The 22,540-nt window shown below is 38.8% G+C and overlaps 1 protein-coding gene across 2 annotated transcripts in view; it reads left to right on the top strand.

The window, feature by feature from the left end:
* Positions 1 to 21,014, top strand: part of rapgef5b (Rap guanine nucleotide exchange factor (GEF) 5b) — a 60,886-nt gene extending 39,872 nt beyond the window's left edge. For both annotated transcript variants that reach the window (XM_082149973.1, XM_082149974.1), the window contains 15 exons: positions 1,008 to 1,099; positions 3,154 to 3,285; positions 6,620 to 6,717; positions 8,602 to 8,632; positions 10,288 to 10,366; positions 10,530 to 10,679; positions 11,238 to 11,335; positions 11,515 to 11,631; positions 13,131 to 13,309; positions 13,560 to 13,650; positions 13,816 to 13,866; positions 14,105 to 14,192; positions 18,638 to 18,702; positions 19,076 to 19,130; positions 19,685 to 21,014. In XM_082149973.1, the coding sequence (XP_082006099.1) occupies positions 1,008 to 1,099; positions 3,154 to 3,285; positions 6,620 to 6,717; positions 8,602 to 8,632; positions 10,288 to 10,366; positions 10,530 to 10,679; positions 11,238 to 11,335; positions 11,515 to 11,631; positions 13,131 to 13,309; positions 13,560 to 13,650; positions 13,816 to 13,866; positions 14,105 to 14,192; positions 18,638 to 18,702; positions 19,076 to 19,130; positions 19,685 to 19,803 (1,445 nt within the window). In that variant the 3' untranslated portion in view covers positions 19,804 to 21,014. The remainder of the gene's footprint in view (positions 1 to 1,007; positions 1,100 to 3,153; positions 3,286 to 6,619; positions 6,718 to 8,601; positions 8,633 to 10,287; positions 10,367 to 10,529; positions 10,680 to 11,237; positions 11,336 to 11,514; positions 11,632 to 13,130; positions 13,310 to 13,559; positions 13,651 to 13,815; positions 13,867 to 14,104; positions 14,193 to 18,637; positions 18,703 to 19,075; positions 19,131 to 19,684) is intronic.
* The last annotated feature ends 1,526 nt before the right edge of the window (positions 21,015 to 22,540 follow it).

Raw genomic sequence — 22,540 nt, forward strand, 5'->3', positions numbered from 1 at the left:
AATGGACATGATTCAAAAAGGTTAAATGGTCCTGAAAAATAGACACACTTGTATTGTTTGTGGTTAAAATGACTGCATTGGAAATGAATGGGGGATGAATTGCATCTAGTGGAAACGTTTGGTACTGCACCCAAACAAAATCTTACTGAAAGCTCATTTTTTTAGATATCAACCTCACACAACTTTTAGTTTTATGGCTTTGATTTTCTCACAGTTTTAGAGTAAAACATGTTTTGGAAAATCTATATTTCTTCTAATATATATAATATTATTATTATTTGCATTTTTTATAATATTAAAATAAAATAAAATCTTTTTTTATTTTCACTTTTTTCACTCTTAAAAAAGTTAACTTAAGGCTGTGCTCTAACGCATTCAAGATTTACGACAATATTAGTTGGAAATTAAATATCCTGTGGTCTAAAAGTGGTTATCAGGTAATAAATGGATCATAAGTATTCCATAAATATAATTTAGTACCATAAAATCCCCTAAAAATACAAAATATTAAATTTAAAAAAACATCCGCAAACCATATGACTTTCTGTTTACTGTGGAACACAGACAATGTATGGCAGAATGTTCAATCTGCTTTGTTCCATACACTGAAAGTGAATGGTGACTACAGATGGCAACAAGTTTCCCAGTGTATTAAATTTTGGTTTGTTTCTTGCACAAAGCTGACAGAAGATTTGCAATATAGCACTTCAGTCATAAAAAGTAACTATATGATGCTTTTATAGAACTTTTTGGAGCTTGACAGTCCCTTGTCCCCATCCACCATCACTGTATGTAAAAGAGCAGCGTGAACATTCTTTAAAATGTCTTCGCTGTATTCCAAAGAAACAATTAAAACAAATGAAATGGCATTAAAGTAAATGTTAACAGAATTTTCTCTTTTTTTGTGAACTATTCCTTTGAAAACATTCTTCATTACGATATGTTTTTTTTTGTTGTTTTCTCCCCAAAATGTCTAATGCATATGACATGTTCTTGTTTATTTCCAGAGAGTGTACTGGATGACTTCCTGCTGACGTATCCTGTGTTAATGTCCACCAGTGACCTTTGTCAAGCACTACTTGGTCAATATCCTTATAATGTCATGCACACATGCTCCTATACGTCATTGCTGATGTTGTTTTTGCTACAGTAGCTGCCTGACTACATTTTTAAAAGTGAAGTGGTTTTTACAATATACAATAGACTACACATTTGTTAACTACTTTAACATGGACTAACAATGAACGATACTTCTACATAGGGCTGGGTGATATGGCTGAAAAGTGCTGTATCACGATATTGTATCACAAAGTGTTTCATATCGGATGATATCGATAATTATTGATCTTTTTTATGACCTATTTTAAATAAGGACCAGGAGACAAATATATTACATTTAAAAAAATATATATTTTAAACTTAACCTTCCTCTGATTATCATCCCCTCAGTTATAAAGGCAGAAATGTCAACACAACCATGGAAAACACTCAATTAATTAAAATGTAAACATAAGTCTAAAATCACAATGAACACTTAACAATGATCTCTTAACATTAAGTTGCAAAATTAAAGAATACGTAAGAAATGCTTAATAAAGTGTAATAAAATAGTGCAAAGTGTTAAATATAAACCGACGACGGTCTTGCATAATTTGCGGACGACATTGGTCTGACTACGGTCAGACTTATAAAATCCCAAAAACTGCCATACTGGCGAGCTGACTTTTCCTGTTTCATCAACAATCGCTGTGGCACTCATTTTCCACTTATCACTCCACGCCGGTTCTGTTACTGAAGAATCCAACACGAGACAACGATATGGCGCAACCATGCTGTTACATGACCGGCTGTTAGCGTGTCACCCCCTACGTTGCAAGGTTACCAGAGAGTGAGTGCCTTTGTTCATGCAACCAAACTTGCTTCGCAACCTCTGTTTTCTTCCGATGAAGGGAAAAAAAATTATCGAACGTTTTATCGAACGCATTTTTTATTGATATTGATTACGTGTCTATCGCGATACATATCGTTATCGTTTTATCGCCCAGCCCTAATTCTACAGCATTTATTAATCGTAGTTAATCTCAACATTACTAATATATTTTTAAGATTAAAAGTGGTATCAGTTACTGCATTAGTTAATGCACATGAACAATCATTTTTAATACTATTTGATTAATAAATACAGTAAAAACTGCCCAAGAAACATTTCTTATTATCAGTGTTGAAAACAGTTGTGCTGCGTAATATTTTATATTATTATTTTATAAAAAAACTAAAAAAAACTGGATTCTTTGATGAATAGAATGTTCAAAAGAACGGCATCTTTTTTAGCTTTTTTTGCAACATCATAAATGTCTTAACTGTTACTTTTGATCAATTTAATATCTCCTTGCTAAATAAAAATGTGCATATGTAACATTCACACATTAAACATTTATTATCAATAATACACTTAATGGTTGCACTTTATTTTACAGTATGTGCACTTAAATGTACTTACCTAAGAAAGTACTGGTAATATGAGGTAACTACATGGGTTAAGGGGAAGGTTCAGGGTTAGTACCTAGTTATTTGCAATTACTAGAAAAGTACATAGTATGTATATGGGGAACTCAACTGTAATATAAAGTGCTACCCCCTAAATAATATATTACAATTTAAGTTTTGAAAAGAAATTTAAATGTAGGCACAATTAATCTTTGTCAACAAAACTTGAATTTAAGCATGAGCCTATATATATTTTTTAAAAGATCATTCAGTAAAGTGTCAACATTTTGATGAGTATACAGTATATTGTAGATACATGAATGTATTGTAATTTCTAAGTGATATATTCTTCAGTTAACAAATGAAAGATGATCTGAGACTCCCATGAAGCAATGAGCAACTCATGGAACTGTACTGTGACCGAGCAGCACTGTGTTATACATGCTCTTTTACATGATCTTAACAACACGCTCTGTCTGGCATTAAACCACTTAACAAATCCTACGCCGTTTAGCCGAGGGCTCGCAATTAATTCTCTCTTACTGAACCTCTGTTCATTTAATATGGAGAATTCGGCCTCAGGCATTTCCTCCTTCCTCTGAACTGTGGTTTTGAGCAGAATAGATTTGATGCCTTAACTGCTCCTGGTCCACCTATTGTTCAAAGAAAGGACAGATGAAAGAGGAGGGGAGAGACACTCTGCTTAGGAAACGAAAAGTGCTGCACCTGCTGTCCCAGTGGAGCTCGCAGTGCACAGACCTGCCGCAGGACGACGAGCACGCCAAAATATTCCTCAAGGTACGGATGGAGAGAGAGAGAGGGAATTATTTTTGGAAATACAAAAATGCCTCCACCCCTACAGTTTTAGATTTCTTAATGCCTCATAATGAGGATGAGATTGTGAGATTATTGCTGGCTTCAGAGGATTTTTAAATGCCCTCAGACCTTTTGATTGTGTGAACATGTATTACAGTGAAATTGGTGCATATTTTTTTTGGTTACACTTTATTTTAAGGTGTCCTTGTTACGGTGTAATTATTCGTTTGGGTCAGGGTTTCTGAAACTCTGTCCTGGAGGGCCGCTGTCCTGCACAGTTTAGCTCCAACCCTGATCAAACACACTTGAGCAAGCTAATCAATGTCTTCAGGATCACTAGAAACTCACAGCTAGGTGTGTTTGATCAGGGTTGGAGCTAAACTGTGCAGGACAGTGGCCCTCCAGGACCGAGTTTGAGAAACCCTGGTTTAAGTACTAAGTAATATTAGGGGCCGTTTATACGACACCGTTTTCAACTAAAAATGGGAAACTTTTTATGCGTTTCGGCCGTTCATTTACACGACAACATCGTTTTGGGGGCCTGAAAACACAAACTTTTGAAAACTGGTTTCTAAGTGCAAGTTTTGATAACGATGCAGTTATTTTCTCACCCAGCTAACACAGTTACGTTGTGAAGGCGTAACCGGACCGGACCATATTCGTCGTAGCAACGTACCACATAAAGTATCAGCGACATAACGTTGTGATTCCCATAATAGTCGACGTTATAGTGGTACGTTGCATGAACGTGATGAGCAAGTTACGTCTTAAAGGGATAGTTCACTTTGAAATTAATTTTTGGTATGTTTTAGCTTACCTCAAGGACATCCAAGATGTAGGTGTCTTTTTTTCCGCAGTAGTTTCAATTTTTATATTTTTAGGTCAAACCGTTCTTGTCTGTCAGTCATATAATGCAGGTCTATGGTCACGGTCTCAAAACACATGCACAGAGTCCAAATTAAAACAATTCCCCGTCGTCCAAATTAAACAATTCCCCATCGTAAGTACACATTGATGGCCTAAGACACGAAACGAGCGGTTTGTGTGAGAAAACGAACAGTATTTATATCGTTTTTACCACTTATACGCAGCCATGTCGAAGTGCTCTGATCTGACGTGTACGCAGACTGGTGCATAGACATATACACACTAGATGTCGCCTTGTCTACGGCAGTTCATTGGAACGAATGTCTTTAAGGCGACATCTAGTGTATATATCTATGCACCAGTCTGCGTACACGTCAGATCAGATCACTTCGACATGGCTGCGTATAAGTGGTAAAAACGATATAAATACTGTTCGTTTTCTCACACAAACCGCTCGTTTCGTGTCTTAGGCCATCAATGTGTACTTACGATGGGGAATTGTTTAATTTGGACGACGGGGAATTGTTTTAATTTGGACTCTGTGCATGTGTTTTGAGACTGTGACCATAGACCTGCATTATGACTGACAGACAAGAACGGTTTGACCTAAAAATATAAAAATTGAAACTACTGCGGAAAAAAAGACACCTACATCTTGGATGCCCTTGAGGTAAGCTAAAACATACCAAAAATTTATTTCAAAGTGAACTATCCCTTTAATGACCAAACTGGCATTTTGCGAGGACGTAACATCAAAGGACCATATTAGTCGGTGCAACGTGCCAAATAACGTTCTGTTATGATGGTGCAAGGAGATGAACCCAAATGCAGACAGTGTACAATGAACACAAGATTTATTGGTACAAAAACAGGAAAACAAAACCCACGAGGGGGAAAAACATGGACAGGACGAGGAATCTTGGGCTGACAAGACTAAACTATGACTAGACAATAAACAAACAATTCTTCTAATAAATACTCTCACAATGACAAGACTTTCCACAAGGTACTCACAGGTATGATTAGCACTCAGATAGGTAACGAGACAACACAAGCACATGGCCCAAACACAAGGCCATGTGCTTGCACACAAAACACAGGTCTGTCATGATCCTGCCTACAGTCTATGGCCTCAAGACTAGGGAAAAGCAAGGACACGAGGGCAGAATCATGACACGTTCCAGTTGTAATATTGCTCATAAAGTGTCACTTACATTCGGATGTCAAAGCCTTAAAATAAATGAAATTAATAAATAAATAAATAAATAAAAATTGAGAGAAAAAAAAGAAGAGAAAAAAAAAACAGATGTATGGTGATATAGGTAAAATATTGTGGGGGGAAATGGATATGAAGTTATTTAATAAGCTTCCTTAGTTCACCTGTGTTTCCTACTTCTCTGTCAGCAACTTCCTTCAGAAACGTTGAAATCGTGGAGCTTTCCCTCTGTTGTTAAGGGGTTATTTTGTCGCTGCTAAAATAACAGGACATTTATCAATATTTCTTTACCGTGAACGATCAAAACGCATTTGAACTAGTTTCAGACAATTTTAGCGCTCCGTGTAAGTGACGTCATCGTTTAACAGCACATACATTTATGTTAAAAATCAGTTTGTTAAATAAATGTGTCAACTTCCAATCACCCATTCAACTGCCAGCAAAACCTTTACAAAACTATCGTAATCTCTCATCTACACATAAAGATGTGATTAAAAGCCCAAACTTTTATAACGATTGAGATGCTAACGGACTTTTTCGAAGACACTAAACCATTTCTATAAAGTAAATATTCAACAGATGTGTGTCAATAACACGTAAGAAAAGTGTCAGGAACAGTTGTGTGTATTATTTGCGTGATTTTGGAGAAACTCACCTGTCCTGAAGGCAGTGAAAACAACAGCGTGGGAGAGAGGGAGTTTGCTGCTTTGTTAGTTGTGTTGCTGCGCCGTTTCCATGGAAACTCAGCGGCTGCGCCACTCCAGGGTTTGAAAGCTACTCGACTGTTCAACCTGCACGCCCATAAAACGTGTTAGTTCACGCAGCATTTATATAAATAAACATCTAGAATCAACACATTACATAAATAAAAATCTCATGAATTTAAAACTCATTTTGAAGTTCTTCAACCCGCAGATGTGCAAAATGCCACTCCTCCACGTGCAAAGGAAAAATGTTTGCAATCGCTGTCGTGTAAACTTACCCTAAATTAACATTACTATAGGGTTAGATGTATGTAATTATATAGTTATTACTACAGTAAGTACATGTGACATATGTAGCAAGGACACTGTTAAAAAAGGAGTTACCCTTTTTTTATTAAAATTAAATAAAATCAGATCTATTCGTTCAGACAGTGTAATCAATATCTGATATATATTAGTTAGAATAGTAATAAATTATGCCACATTCACAACCTGAAATTTTAATCTTGCGTTCATTTCATGTTTGCAGACTCTGTACAGACACGTTCTGGATGATCTCTATGAGTTTCCCTCCCTGGAGAAGGATCTCAAAGAACTTCAGAAACTTCTAAGAATGCAAAGGAGACAGTGAGTCACTTCATCATTATCACACACACATCACATCTGATTTTTACACAATTAATTTTATTAGTCTTAAATTATAAATGTTTTGTTCACAATTGATTTCTGGGAAGGTCTTTGTTATGGCAGATATTTTAAGACTCATAAATTATATTCGCACAATAACATCCCTTATTCATACTTCTTAAAATGCAAAACGAGAGATGGAAAAAGACAAAGTGATGCCCTATAAACTCTCGTCTTTTAAATAAAATCATGTTGTTAAGGAGTTTTTTTATCCATGCAACCACTTTGGGATCAGCCCAACAAGGCATGGTTTTCCTTGACATTCTCCCTTTCACTTCTGGGAGACATGATGAGAAATAGAGTAACAGAGAGATAATAAAGGAGTGAAATGATGTTACAAAGAAGACAGTTGAGATCCTCATCACTCGCTCCCCAGATGACACATTATGCTGTGGGTGATATCTGAGCTTTAATTAGTTTTAAAGGATTTATAAAACTGCAGTTTTAAATGACTTCTTTTGAATGACTGTCAACATATTGTTTAATCAGAAATTGACTAAGAGGCATGTGCCCCTTCAGATTTTTGAGAGTTTTTTGATTCAATGCAGCTTCCAAACTTCCATTAATTAAATCAGGTTACACTTTATATTGTGTCTTTAACTACTATGTACTTACATCAAAAAATAAGAAAAATGTACTTAGTGTTCATGTTGCATAGCAAATTTTTTTTGCTGCTATTGAGGTAATATATAATATTACACGGCTCTCTGAAATGCTTGTTTCTGATTGGCCAGTCGCGACATTCCAAGATTAGTTATTCTCTGATAATGACCACTGTCAATATTTACGCTGTATAATGACCATCTCATCCGGGTATTTGAGGCTGGTGCTTCTTTCAAACGGAGCTGGCGTTCCTGCTTAAAGTGTAATAAGTGGTGCAACTGTACATTATCTCTTAAATGTCTATCTTGTTTGAACTTGTTCATTCGCCTAGACTCAAAGCTGCTTGCTAGGAACTGTTTTTCTTCGCAGAAGCATTGCATTTAATGAGCCCATAAACAATTTCAACTCAAATCAGTATTTTGTGTCCAATTATTTACGTATTACAAAATCACCCTGTCTGGGTTTATTTTGAGAAAACAACCGTTTGGGTGTACATTATCCCTTACTTAATATTATAATTATAACGACATCTTATGCTTTCCCTATATAAAGAACTATAAAATCTTTTCTTTGGTCATGTCTCACCTCACCTTGTTTTTTGAAGCCTGGATTCATGACGGCCATGTTATAAGTACAGTAAGGTCAGGGTCATTTTTTGGGGGGGTTCATGAGCCTACAACTTAATTAACACCGGATTAGGAAAGTGGCTTTGTAATATTCCTCTAATACATATGCAGAATGAATGATTTCCTCTAGGCCAAAGAGCTTCGCTCATCTAATATTTGTGTTTAGTAAGCAGCAGTCCTGCCGTTGACCTCTCTGCTATACATCACACTCCTGCGGGTGCTTCATGAAAGGCCAATGATTAATCAGAGAGGCATCAGATGGGGAATATGGAGACTATAAAGCTCTCTCCGATTGCCCGTTTTTATCAGGCTGTTTAATCAGAATGAGCTGTGCATGGATGAGGACGTTGTGCGCTTTCATTTAGATGAGGCAATCAGTAAATCACGTTGTGTCAGACTTTAATGTTAGAGCTGATGATTCAGGCCTGATCTGAATGAGAAAAGGCTTTTTTACGAGCGCTCCTCGCAGCGGGTGGGAGATGCCATCCTGCAGTATTGATATAATGGCACATTTGTATTTCAAGTGATCCCTTTGGCTCATTCTTCTTTATTTCTTTCTGTCTCTCTCTTGTCGTCTTCCCCTCTCATCTCTCAGCACGGTAGATGAATCCTCTCCGCAGAAGAAGGTAAGAGTTAAGACCATCTGTTATATCACACAGAAGCTCAATGAAACCACCTCAGTGCACTTTGATTGAACTTTTTGTGGTTTGAAGAGGACATATCATCAGAAATCATCATGATATAGATGACTGAACCATGGCAATGCTAAGATATGTCCGCCCGCATTTATATACCGATGTGAAACACTGATAGATATCAGAAAACAGCTCATTGTAAAAATCTGACCACACAAGATAACTGCGTTCACATTAGACTTTGAAATCACTGGGGTTTTCTCAGATCTTGATGCTGAATGACACAAGACACGCGCTTGTGGAATAAGCTGACAGGATGACAATAAAGCCAATGACATGCAAAGTGAATTCTGGGTAGTGGGCAAAAATGTAAGTGCCAGGTTTCCTTAAAACATTTGACTTAAACTGCATTTGCTTTTTAAATCACTAATGGTTTTAAGACACTGTACAAACTTTACATGTTGTCAGCTTTTAAGCATAATCAATGTAAGTTTGTGCACTCAATGCTTATTCAATATTCATCAGCTCGCCCTGCCCTGGTGACTAAAGGCATTTACATGTAGAGGTCTTAAAGGTACGGTAGGAAAAACATGCAAAACTAAATTATTATGAGACAAGAAACTTATTACGGAGGAAATTGTGATTTATATAGTGATATATATCGGGTTCGCAGGACATTTCAGGTTTTGTTCACTTCTGTCATTCATTCTTTGGTGTCCAGCTGCTATGGGGGAAGATGTGCTACTTTTTTTGCTCAGGACACATGTGCTGGGTATAAATGTGCATCTTGAGGGACTTTCTTCTTACTCTGTGTGTCTCAAGTGTAGAATGACAAATGTCAAAGCGCAGCTCATGTTATCAAAAAACAAAACAAAAGGCAATAGGCCTCCTTAAGTAATTTTATGTTTCAACCAGAGATGGAGATAGAAAGCCTTTCAAAAATGGACTTGAAAATTGTTATAAAATACTTAGGGCAGATTTACTAAACGGGGCAAATTAGCGTGAGCGCAATCCCATAAAAGCGCAGATGGGAGTGGAAAGTTCTGCGCAAATTAAAGAACACAGAAGCAGCCGGATCATTTCCATAATGACCAACACAATCTACCAAGACCAGCGCAAATTAGCATCTGGTTTAAGACATGCTCTTTTTGGGAGGTAAATAATGGCGCAAATACCAGTAAATTGACGAGCACAAATCTTAGTAAATCACCTTGCATGATTCATTTTAATACTCTCCTCCTATAAATTTTGCGTCTGAAAGAGAAACTCCTACAAATGCATATGCAATAAGGTCAGCCGCAAAAATAACCCTATCCACGCATTTTTCACTGCGTGTCTTTAGTAAATCCTGACTGTAGGTTTTTAATGCCAAAAGAGAGTTTGCGCTGGAACAAGCTGTTAGTAAATCTGGCTCTTAATCCTTAAAATAAAATATAAATAACAGATATAACATTATTTCAGTTTGTTAACAATAACAAAACGATGCTTGCAAGCTCAGAGCGATTGCTGTCTGGTTAAGTTTTACAGCATGTAAGCATTGCTTTAACGTGTGTGTGTGTGTCTGTGTGTGTGTGTCTGTCTGTGTTAGCATGTGTATTTCTCATAAGCAATAATATTCTCAATCCTACACGTTTACTGTCTTGCAGAATAAAGCGCTCTTCCACCAGCTGAGTCTGAAGGAGAACTGGCACCCTGTGAGAGGAGCGCAGAGGGAGAGGAAGGAAGGTAAGCTCATAAAATAGTCCCACATATTTCTCTCCTACACTCTCACAGAGGTCTGACTGACTGCGGTGTTTATGTATAACAGCATGTGAGAATCTTGTCGTGTGGCATTTTGATGTGAACTGGTGTCTGATTGATGCAGCGCTGGGTAATTGTGTGTCTTCAGTGCTGTGTCGCGTGGACGTGACCATAGATTCATACGTGAGCGTGAGGACACACAGTGAGGTGTCTGTGCAGGAACTGCTGAGGACTGTGGCCGAAAGGCTTGACTGCGCTGAGGACGACATGGTGTTGATGGCCGTCATGTATCCTGGAGGTCTGATCGAGTTCAAACATCTTTCTATTTTCATTTTGATTGACATTGCTGCAGCTTTGTGTTCGAGACATCACTGTCCGCAGGTCTGCAGGTGTGCTAATTATGCTTTTGAACTAGTCATTAGGGTACAACAAGCCCCCTCTTCTGATCCTAATAAAGGGAATACAAATGGTAAGGCAGCTAGTGCAATAGGGCAGGGGTGTCCAAACCTGCTCCTGGAGGGCCACTATCCTGCAGTTTAGCTCCAACCCTGATCAAACACACCTCAACCAGATTTAACACCCCTGCAATAAGGTGATATGGTGAAAATCTGTATTTTCACTTCAAATGCTGAAACACCGTTGATTTAATTACCTTCAACAAAACTGAATACCACAAAGTCATAAGTATCATAAAAATATATCAAACTAAATATCATAAACTTTAGGCAACATTTTAAATGTTACCAAATTGGGGTCCAAATAAATTATTTTTAAATACATTTTCTGTTGTACCTCACTGTTTACCCCATTGATGCTTTCTCTTCATCGTTATTCCTCTCTCTTTCTCTTTCTCCAGAGAAGGTTCTGCTTCAGTCGGATCAGTGTGTGTTCTCGTCTTCACTCAGTGCCGCTGAGAGGCTGCTGGTCTGCAGAAGAGACCTGACGGACATCATGGTGAGAGTCAGAGTGATGCTTTTTGAACCGCTCTTAAAACAAACCTGCTTTCCACACCATTAGTTCAGGTCCACACACGACTAAACTTGCCTGTCTCCTCTGCCTGTATTGCCTGACTTTGTGAATGACCCACTTTAAGTATAACGTTGAACAGATGAATGTCTGTGTTGTTCTCCCAGAGTCCCTTCACTGATAATGGGCACCAGCGCTCAGTAAAGATGCTGAGCATGAACACATGGGATGTTGCCGTGTCGCTCACCAACTGTGACTGGAGTTTCTTCAGTAACGTCCATGAGGTAAAGTCTTCACATTTCACACAGTGCAGCACAAGAGAAGATGTACTAGAGAAATGCTAACTAAAATGAAGTTTAAATTTAAAATAGGGAATGAGGTAGTTATCAAACACAGTTGCTTTATATAATATCAGTCTGGAATGAAAGAAAATATTTCCTACAAAAGAACATAACCCAACATTAAAGGAATATTCTACCCAAAAAAGAAAATGACGTGATCGATTGCTCACCGTAATGTCGTTTTAATTTCTGTCCCTCCATTGAAAATCCATTTACCCAAAATTTTGAGGTTTGTTCACGGTGCTCAAGCAAGTAAGGTTGAGCTTGTTTATCATATTTGATCCGTTTATGAATGTGCATTGAGCAATTTTTATGTGAAAACAATGAAATTAATTAAAAATGAAAAACAATTAATCCAACAGACATGATCACTTAATATGATGAACAGATTTGAGACGATTCATATGTATTAATAAGGATCATGTTTCCTATGTCTTTGTGATATTTGGGTGGAATTTCAGTAGAATATACAAGGTCCCAAGCTGAAATTTAGAAATGGTAATGGGCATTTTGAACACCAACCACAACAGACTGGACCATCTGACCAATCAGAGCAGAGTAGGCTCTTGGGAAGAAAGTGGTTTAGACTCGAGACCGGTGTGGTGTAGAGATGAGTCCCACCTTAAGACCCAAGCAATCCGATGGGTTCAAAGCATGTTTTATGGGTAATCACTTTAGTGCCTGGTTACAAATCAGACAAAATCACATTATTTATTATACAAAATCACTTAATTATTAATTCACATATATATCACGACCATTAATGTCTGTTAACCTATATGTTTCATATACTAGTATGTAACAAGCTATATATTGTGAAATTAAACATTTCTCGTTCTTAGTGTTGTTTTTTTTAGTTAGCTTACATATACAATTCAATTACTATACAATAGCTGTCTGTCTTTCTGTAAAGCTGTGTGTACTGTGAAAAGCACTATACAAATAAATATATTACTTGATGGCTAGACTACCTGCTTAAAATGTTTTTACAAACTGCTTTTATCTCATCTTGTACATAGCAGCGGAATTTAGCATGCTACATAAAGCTACAGTACCACATAAAGCTAAAACAGCTCATGTTAACTACAAGAAGTTATCACGAGAACAGCTTTAGATCAGGCATACTACTGGGCTCCTACAGTGGGACTCATCTCTTCAACTCATCGGAATCACAAATCCTTGAATGAGCTGCTTCAGACACTGTGAGAAAAGTGATGATGATGCTGCAATGTAGAATGAAGGTGGTTTTCGACCTTGGATGCATGTAAACCTATTGCAGGAGACCTAAACCAAATAAGGAACCTTTAAAATAGCACGATAGGGGCACTTTAAGAACACAGCTGGCTTGTAAATCGAACATACTCGATAGTCTTGATTCAATACTGAGATTCTCTACAAGGCCCAGCAACCATAACCATGTTATTTTCCTTACTATTGTGCAGCAAGAGCTGGTGCATTTCACGTTGAGCCGCGATGCGAGCGCTGGCCACACGGTGGCGCTGGAGCAGCTGTTGCAGCGCTGTAATGAGACTCAACAGTGGGTGATGACCGAAGTGCTTCTGTGCACAACCCTCTGCAAACGTGTGCAGCTCTTCAAAAAATTCATCAAGATCGCAGCACAGTAAGTACACATGCACAAACACACACTCGCTGACGGAAATAATCCCATAAACTCAGAAGGACCTGAGCCATATCGTAAAATGTTTGATTTGGGCCAGTAAGCACTCACCTAACAAGCCAAAACACCTTTGCAATCGCATAGCAACACGCTAAAATAACTCGTGGTTGTATTTCTTTCTACTCAAATAAATCAGATGGTGTACATGCTCATGTTCCCCTCCTTTCTTGTTGTCTCTCTCACTCTTTCGTAGCTGTAAAGCACAGAGGAACCTGAACTCGTTCTTTGCGATTATTATGGGACTGAACAGTCCCGCTGTCAGTCGACTCACTCAGACATTGGAGGTAGGAGGACAACAACTCCAATGCATAGAAATACACTACTATATATGTAGAGTGGTAGTGTCAGATTTTCAACATCAATCTTTGTAATTATTTTTAGAAGCAAGAAACTAGAGTGTATTGCTAACTGTGCTAAACAGGATTTTTTTTTAACCGTCCTAATTTCAGAAAGTCCCTGGGAAGTTCAGGAAGTTGTTCTCCGAGCTGGAGAGCCTGACGGTAAGTGACTGTCTCATCACAATCTTAAGTCGCCTCCTGCTAGTTCACCTCCCGCTAGAGCATTTTGTGCTGTTTACGGCTCATTAGGATGTGATATATGAAGCCGTAATCATATCAGAGACTCCAGGGAGGAAACAGCAGGTGGCATTACAGAGGAAGAGATTTGAGACAAACCAGATGCTTTCACGGGTAAAATAATACAAACATGTTCACATTAATGCTTGTGCATGACCCACAGGACCCTTCTTTAAACCATAAAGCCTACAGAGATGCCTTCAGGAAGATGAAGTCTCCCAAGATCCCTTTCCTACCTCTGCTACTGAAAGGTGCTACAACCAAAAACATACACAATATCATCAGATCAATAGTAATCTGCACATGACATTGTCTTCTAAGCAGCCACAAGGTCTAAACATAAAAGAAACATGCATGGATGAATAATTCACAATATGATCAATAACAAATTTAGAAAACAGGTGAATTTCTATTTCTTGTCAACTTTAAATGTTTAAATATGGGGGTCAGGATTTTAGACTGAGGCAACCCAACACAACAGATATTAGTCTGATGTCATGCGTCATCATTTCCAGGCCCAAACACTATCAAATGCCAAAAGCAAACGGCTCAAATATACATTCACTGTGTGTAGTAATACTACTGACAAAAAATCATGATCCTAACCTATTCCAACATCTCAGATGGCCAGACAGTGATTTAATATTTTATGAATCTTTAAAGGTTCTGTAATGTAGTGCACGATGTGAGTTTTTCAAAGCTTAGCTTAAATGAGTGATATGAATAAGTAGTTCTCATAAACGGCTGTTGAGATAGTTGAAACCAGTAGGCTTGGACCCCCAAAACAGTATTCTTTACATCATCAGAATCAGAATCAGAATCAGAATCAGAAAGAGCTTTATTGCCAAGTGTGCTTGCACCCACAAGGAATTTTTCTTGGTACTGAAGCTTCCAGTGCACATATACAAATACAAATACAACAAGAAACATAGTAATACAAATTCTAAGAATAAAATATATAAAAAAATAAAATAAAATAAAATAAAATAGTATAAAAAGTAAAAAAAAGGGGTCACAGTTGGGTTTAGTCTGAATAAACATTTACAGATTATGAACATATTTACAGTATTTTGAGAAGTATGAATAATATAAATATAAATATCACCTGAGTTAGAGAATATTACACTAGACAGTGGGAGTCTCGTGCATGTTACAGATTATGAACATATTTACAGTATTTTGAGTAGCATGAATAATATAAATATAAATATCACCTGAGTTAAGAGAATATTGCACTAGACAGTGGGAGTATTGCACTTGCAGGCATATGCCTTGGGGGGCATGTTAAGTGTTCAGAAGGGAAATGGCCTGTGGAAAGAAACTGTTCCTGTGCCTGGATGTTCTTGTGGCCAGTGATCTGTGTCGCCGTCCTGACGGTAACAGTTCAAACAGGGGGTGTCCAGGGTGAGTGGAGTCTGTGATGATTTTACCTGCTCTCTTCCTCACTCTGGAAGAGTACAGGTCCTGGAGGGTTGGCAGGGGGGCACCAATAATCCTCTCTGCTGTCCGGACTGTCCGTTGTAGTCTCCTGATGTCCGATTTGGTAGCTGAACCAAACCAGACAGTGATGGAAGTGCTTAAAACAGACTCAATGACGGCTGAGTAGAACTGGATCAGCAGCTCCTGTGGCAGATTGAACTTCTTCAGCTGGCGAAGGAAGTACAGTCTCTGCTGGGCCTTTTTCACAATGGAGTCAATGTGATTTGCCCACTTCAGGTCCTGAGAGATGGTAGAGCCCAGGAACCTGAATGACTCCACTGCTTCCACAGTGCTGTTCATGATGGTGAGAGGGGGGAGTGCTGGGGATTTTCTCCTGAAATCCACAATCATCTCCACTGTTTTGAGCGTGTTCAGCTCAAGGTTGTTATAGCTGCACCAGACAGCCAGCTGTTCAACCCCCAGTCTGTAAGCAGACTCGTCACCATTTTGGATGAGACCGATGACGGTGGTGTCGTCTGCAAATTTCAGGAGCTTGACAGAGGGGTCTTTAGAAGTGCAGTCATTAGTGTACAGGGAGAAGAGCAGTGGGGAGAGAACGCACCCTTGGGGGGCGCCAGTGCTGATGGTGAGGGTCCTGGATGTGAGCTTCCCCAGTCTCACTCGCTGCTGCCGGTCTGTCAGGAAGCTGGAGATCCACTGACAGATTGAGGATGGCATGGAGAGCTGAGTCAGTTTGGCTGTGAGAAGATCAGGGATGATGGTATTGAAGGCCGAACTGAAGTCCACAAATAAGATCCGTGCATAAGTCCCAGGTCTGTCAAGATGTTGCAGGATATAGTGCAGTCCCATGTTGACTGCATCATCCACAGACCTGTTTGCTCTGTAAGCAAACTGAAAGGGATCCAGAAGGGGTCCAGTGATGTCCTTCAGATAGGCCAACACCAGTCTTTCAAACGACTTCATGACCACAGACGTGAGAGCGACAGGTCTGTAGTCATTAAGTCCAGTGATTTTAGGTTTTTTGGGAACCGGAATGATAGTGGAGCGTTTGAAGCAGCAGGGAACTTCACACTGCTCCAATGATCTGTTGAAGATCTGCGTGAAGACTGGGGCCAGTTGGTCAGCGCAGGCTTTTAGACAAGCAGATGAGATGCCGTCTGGGCCTGAAGCTTTCCTAGTCTTCTGTTTTTTGAAGACTCGGCTCACGTCCTCCACACAGACCTTAAGCTCAGGTTGGATGGCAGAAGGGGGGAGGAGAGGGGTTGCAGGAGGTGATGGTGGATGTGTGAAGTGCACATCAGAGCGGGTGTGAGGTGTGAGTCTGGGCTTCTCAAACCTGCAATAGAATGCATTGAGAGTGTCAGCCAGTTGTTGATTCTCCACAGATCGGGGGGATGGTGATTTGTAGTTGGTGATGTTCCTCAGGCCTCTCCAGACTGATGCCGGGTCGTTGGCTGAAAACTGGTTTTTCAGCTTTTCAGAGTAGCTTCTTTTAGCAACTCTGATCTCCTTTGTCAGTCTGTTTCTGGCCTGGTTATACAAGATTTTATCCCCACTTCTGTAAGCATCCTCTTGGCATGACGAAGCTGTTTGAGTTTCCCAGTAAACCATGGTTTATCATTAGTGAATGATAAGAATGTCCTGGTAGGAATGCATGTATCCTCACAGAAACTGATATATGATGTTACAGTATCTGTGAGCTCATCCAGATCGGTGGCTGCAGCTTCAAAAACAGTCCAATCAGTGCAATCGAAGCAGGCCTGTAGATCCTGCTCTGCTTCGTTGGTCCATCTTTTTACAGTCCTTATTACAGGTTTAGCTGATTTCAGTTTCTGCCTGTAGGTCGGTATAAGATGAACCAAACAATGATCAGAGAGCCCCAAAGCTGCCCGTGGGACGGAGTGATACGCATTCTTTATCGTGGTGTAACAGTGGTCCAATATATTACTGTCTCTGGTAGGACATGTAACATGCTGTCTGTATTTTGGCAGTTCACGGGAGAGATTTGCTTTGTTAAAATCCCCAAGAATGATTAAAAGAGAGTCTGGGTACCTTTGTTCCATTTCAGCTATGTGTTCAGCCAGCTGTTGTATCGCCGCGCTCACACACGCGTCTGGAGGAATGTAAACATTCGCGAGAATGAATGAGGAAAACTCCCGCGGCGAGTAGAAAGGTTTACAGTTTATGAAATGTGCCTCTAAATTAGGAGAGCACATCTTCTTCAGTGTTGTTACATCTGAACACCAACTTTCGTTAATGTAGAAACACAATCCACCACCTCTCGTTTTCCCCGTTAGTTCCGCGATGCGATCCGCTCGGAACAGCTGAAAGCCCGGCAGATGTAGTGCGTTGTCCGGTATGGCTTCACTCAGCCAGGTTTCAGTGAAGCACAGAGCAGCGGAGTTTAAAAAATCCTTGTTAGTGCGGGTGAGGAGAAGAAGTTCGTCCATTTTGTTAGGAAGAGATCGGAGATTCGCAAGATGAATACTGGGGAGTGCAGTACGGAGGCCGCGCTCGCGGAGTTTAACCAGCGCGCCAGCGCGCTTCCCGCGTTTGCGTCTGACCGCGCGTTTGAACAACACCGCTGCCCCTCCGACGAGAATGTCCAGTAAAACGTCTGAGTAATCAAAATCTGTAAAAAAGTTGTCTGGTGTGTGTTTCCTAATGTCCAGTAGTTCGTCTTTGGTGAAACTGATAGGAAAAGAATGACTAAACGCAGAACAAACCAACAAAAACAACACAATAACTGGAGAGCTCCACACCGAGGCAGCCATCCGCGGCGCCATCATGACTTAAAGGAATAGTTCACTTAAAAATGAAAATTGTCATAATTGACTCACCCTCAAGTTGTTTCAAACCTGTATGAGTTTCTTTCTTCTGTTGAACAGAAGAGAAGATATTATGAAGAATGTCTGTAACCAAACAGTTGCTGGCACCATTGACTTCCATAGTGTTTTTTTCCTACTATGGAAGTCAATGGGAGCCATCAACTGTCTGGTTACCGACATTCTTCATAATATCTTCTCTTGTGTTCAACAGAAGAAAGAAACTCATACAGGTTTGAAACAACTTGAGGGTGAGTCAATTATGACAATTTTCATTTCGGTTTGAAAGAAATAATTAGCATTTATCGCTAGTTTCTTTAATCACAATGTTTCTGGTTAGGATATGTTGAGAGTCTCTTTGAAAGACTATTGGCCATTTTTGCAACAGCAATGTGTGTAGTGAAATTTGAACAAACATTCTATCTGAACAGATATTACCTTCATTCACGAGGGGAACAAAACCTTTCTCGACAACCTGGTCAACTTCGATAAGCTAGTAAGTCAATACTTGGGCCTTAAACAATAATAAAAGGACCTGTATATGTTTTAATTAAAGGGATAGTTCACAGAAAAATTTAAATTCTGTCAATTTATTCACCTTCATGTCATTCCAAACCTATATGACTTTTTTGTGGAACAAAAGATGATATTTTGAAGAATGTTGGTCACCAAATTGTTTTACCATTGACTTCCATTGTATGAGGAGACATTTCTCAATTCACAGAAGAAAGTCATACAGGTTTGAAATGACACAAGGGTGAGTAAATGATGACAGAATATTCATTTTTGGGTGAACTATCCCTTTAATGTCACATACAGTACCATCAAGTGAACAAAACAAGCTTATGTGAGATGTATTTTGTGTGCAGCACATGATAGCAGACACAGTGCGGATTATCAGGCAGTGTCGGACAGATCACATGGGTAAGTGCTCAAAACGCACAATTTACAAGAAGAAAATAATGTTTCCTTGCTTAAGTGTGAAATCTCTGCACCGCAACCACATCCAAATGGAATTGCACAAAAAAAAAAAAAAAAGGCAGTTTCAAAACATTTTTCCCAAACACTTAGTCCACAATCTCCTATTGGCCAGGTAACCAGATAATCACGCCCCAATCTCATGCCATTGGTTGAGCTAATTTTGCTGTTGCTGGTCGGACTGCTCAAACAACCAAAACGTTTTGATAGCGCCAGTGTTGCACTTCTCAGGAAAATCAGCCTAAAAATGCTTTACTTGGTTGTCTTTTCATATTAAGCCTGGATGGCAGAACATATTTTAGTATTTAAAACAATGACACACTTCAACTTGTATTTGAACACACAGGTCATATTACTGCATGACCCAAATCTGTCTCTACACTTTAAAAAAAATAGTTCATCACAGTTTAGTGGCTTCAAGCACACTGAAAGTCAGCCTCACTCCTGTTGTGTTGATTCTCTATAGGTTATAAGAATGATTTTTGTCTTTTGTCCATTAGGAAACATGTTGTCCCAGAAGGACAGCGTGGAAGTGAGAACGTACATCAATTACCTGCACGTCATCGACAATCAACAGACTCTATTTGAGCTCTCACATAGACTTGAGCCCAGGACATAGACCAACTCCATACATCCTAAATCAACTACTGAATGAGACAGGACAGAAGACTGTGATGAGTATGTCCTCCACTAGGGGGAGACACACTCACACCAACCACACCGAGCAGATACAGTGTATCGCACAGCCAAAGAAATCTCCACAAGATTAATAATGTGAAAGGAAGAAAGACGCTGAATCATGCAAGACTGCGAAATATAAAATTGCTTCTGAAATCTACAGTACAGTTGAAACAGAAATGAAACATTACAGTGACCCGGTGTTCTGTAAGTTACAGTACAGAAACATCATGTTGAGAGTCAGATGTTTTTTGTACAGCAGACTTTCCCTCAGTAGTGTAGGACAGAGTTTTAGTTGTTATGAGCCAGTTTGCCACTTCAAAATAGTTTCACATAAATAGCCAGTGGATTGTTTTTAGCATATGCATATATGAGAAAATAATCTTCATTTCTATGTAGTCCAATTAGTATGGAATTTGACCTACATGCACAAATCTAAAACAATTTGATGCCTTTTTAGATCATGTCCAACAAACTATTTGTAGACAATCAGAAAAATATCTCAAGGCAGCACACTGTATTTTAGGTACAGTATTGCTACCAGAAGCAAGAAGTAGAACTGTAGATTAAAGACCATTAGTTGAACTTGCACACACTTTAAGGACATCTTTAAATAGTGCATATCTTTAAGAAAATATATCCAATTTATTTTGCTGACTTTTACATAATAATTGGATACAAATTATGGACTAACCTCCTGTCTGAAAACAACAGTGAGCAATGGTTCTGACACTAGATGGTGCTTGAAGAAAGCAAAAGTATAGATTTCTTTGTATAAGTTGTACTTTGATTTATGAGACATTAAGATATTTATTAAACAACAAAGTTGTCCCTGATTCAGAAGGGAAGACAACGCCTAGGTTTTAAATACAAAGAAAGGATGTAATGTAAATGTGATCAGATGGTCTGAAGGATTTGGCGATGCCATTGATTGACCAGTCTGATAATGTCTGAGGTTCATGTGTGAACTCTGTAAATACTAAGACTTTTTTTTTTAATAAATACAAAATACAAAGCCAGGCTATAAAGCAATAGAAAGGTGTGCATCTCACCTTGAGAAAAAAAATGTTAGCAGTGACTGACTGTAGCTGCTGTTTGCACTAGTTTTCTTAACTAAGAGCCTGACATTAAAGAAAAAAGAAAAGAAAAATCCTTTGCCACTGTCTTTGTTTCTTTTTTGTGTGCCCATGCTGTAAAATCCATCTTTTGCCTAATATTTTTTTACCTTACATTGTATGCAAAAGTAAACTAGACACGTACCGCCACCTACTGGTAGGAATGTGAATTGACAGACATTCCTGTTAAAGATGCTGCATGTCATTTTTTGACTCTACAAGAAATTTTAAGTTAAAATATATGTTTCTCCAAAATACAATGCTATTATTCTACGTTGAAATGTGCGTTCTGTGTCGTAATGTATGTTTTTGTTTTGGTCTGTTTTATCCTGCCCAATACCAATTTACCCAATAGTAGCTATTTCAACACACCAGGTTGCCAGTTGTCGGAAAACAGCGTGTTACAGCCATGAAAGCCAGCAAACGAACTGGGTCTGAGATTGCAGATCCTATCTGATCTAAAACACCTCGTCAATCCCAATTTATATTTCTGTGTCGAACTCACGCTGTAGCTACGTGATAGGCTGTGTCTAGCACACCTCTCCAAAAATTTAACAATGCGTCAATTCTACACAGACTGCAAACACTGTGATTGGTCTGCTAGAACCCCTCCCTCCCCCATTTCAACTTCTCTCCTCACTCTCAGTATTACATACTGCACCTTTAAAGTCACCATGAAAACAAAATGGACAATTCTTTTTCTTTATACTGCAGCATTTATTATAAATGATCCATGTTACTTCCCCTCCACCTCTTGCAACGACATCTCTTCTCTGATATAATTGAGAATAAAAGACTATTTCATGCCAACATTAAATTGACCCTGTTAAATGCCTGACGAGCAGTTTTCTTTTGTGTGCTAACATTTCCTTATGAAACTTTAAGAATGAGGGGAATTTGAACGGCTCCATTTATTTTTTATTTTTTTTGTCAAAAAGAACCTATAGTTTTTAATTTACAGCCGTGTTTGTAGTTGTACAAGTATGGCTTGTAGTTTTGTTAAAAATTCCGGCATAGTATTTTCTCATGGGATCACAACTCCCATACGATCATAACTTATTATAATACAGTATATTTTTACATATATACATCTCAAATATAGTAAACATAACCTATTATTATATAAAAAAATATATTTTATAGTAATGAGTTCCAGAAGTATTAAATACCTTTTAGCGTAATTTTGTTAACTTTTAAGAGTACATTATCTTATGGAGACCGCAAAGCCAACCGGAAAAGCCAAAAAACTCGTATTTTGATTTCATGGGGTCTGTAAATCGTGACTAAAACCAGAGATCTCATTATACGTCACTTAGAGTGTGAATCTTCTCTGTGACGCTAAATTGGCATCTCCGCTGTCTCAGTGAGAACGAGGATGAATTGTCTAAACAGTTACTGATCCATCCTGTTCTGGGCCATTATTACCTGCTGTGAGGCCGCCGCTGGACTCGCTGAGAGGGGTGGGACTGCGCCACAGCTTGTGCTAACCTCTCATTTCCCTCTCTGGGACAGATGTATCATTTTCTTGTCTCCTGACAAGGTCTGCGTCATAGCAAGGAACTA

The sequence above is a fragment of the Leuciscus leuciscus genome (genome assembly GCF_965113295.1).
Source record: "Leuciscus leuciscus genome assembly, chromosome: 20".
NCBI classification, from domain to species: Eukaryota; Metazoa; Chordata; class Actinopteri; order Cypriniformes; family Leuciscidae; genus Leuciscus; species Leuciscus leuciscus.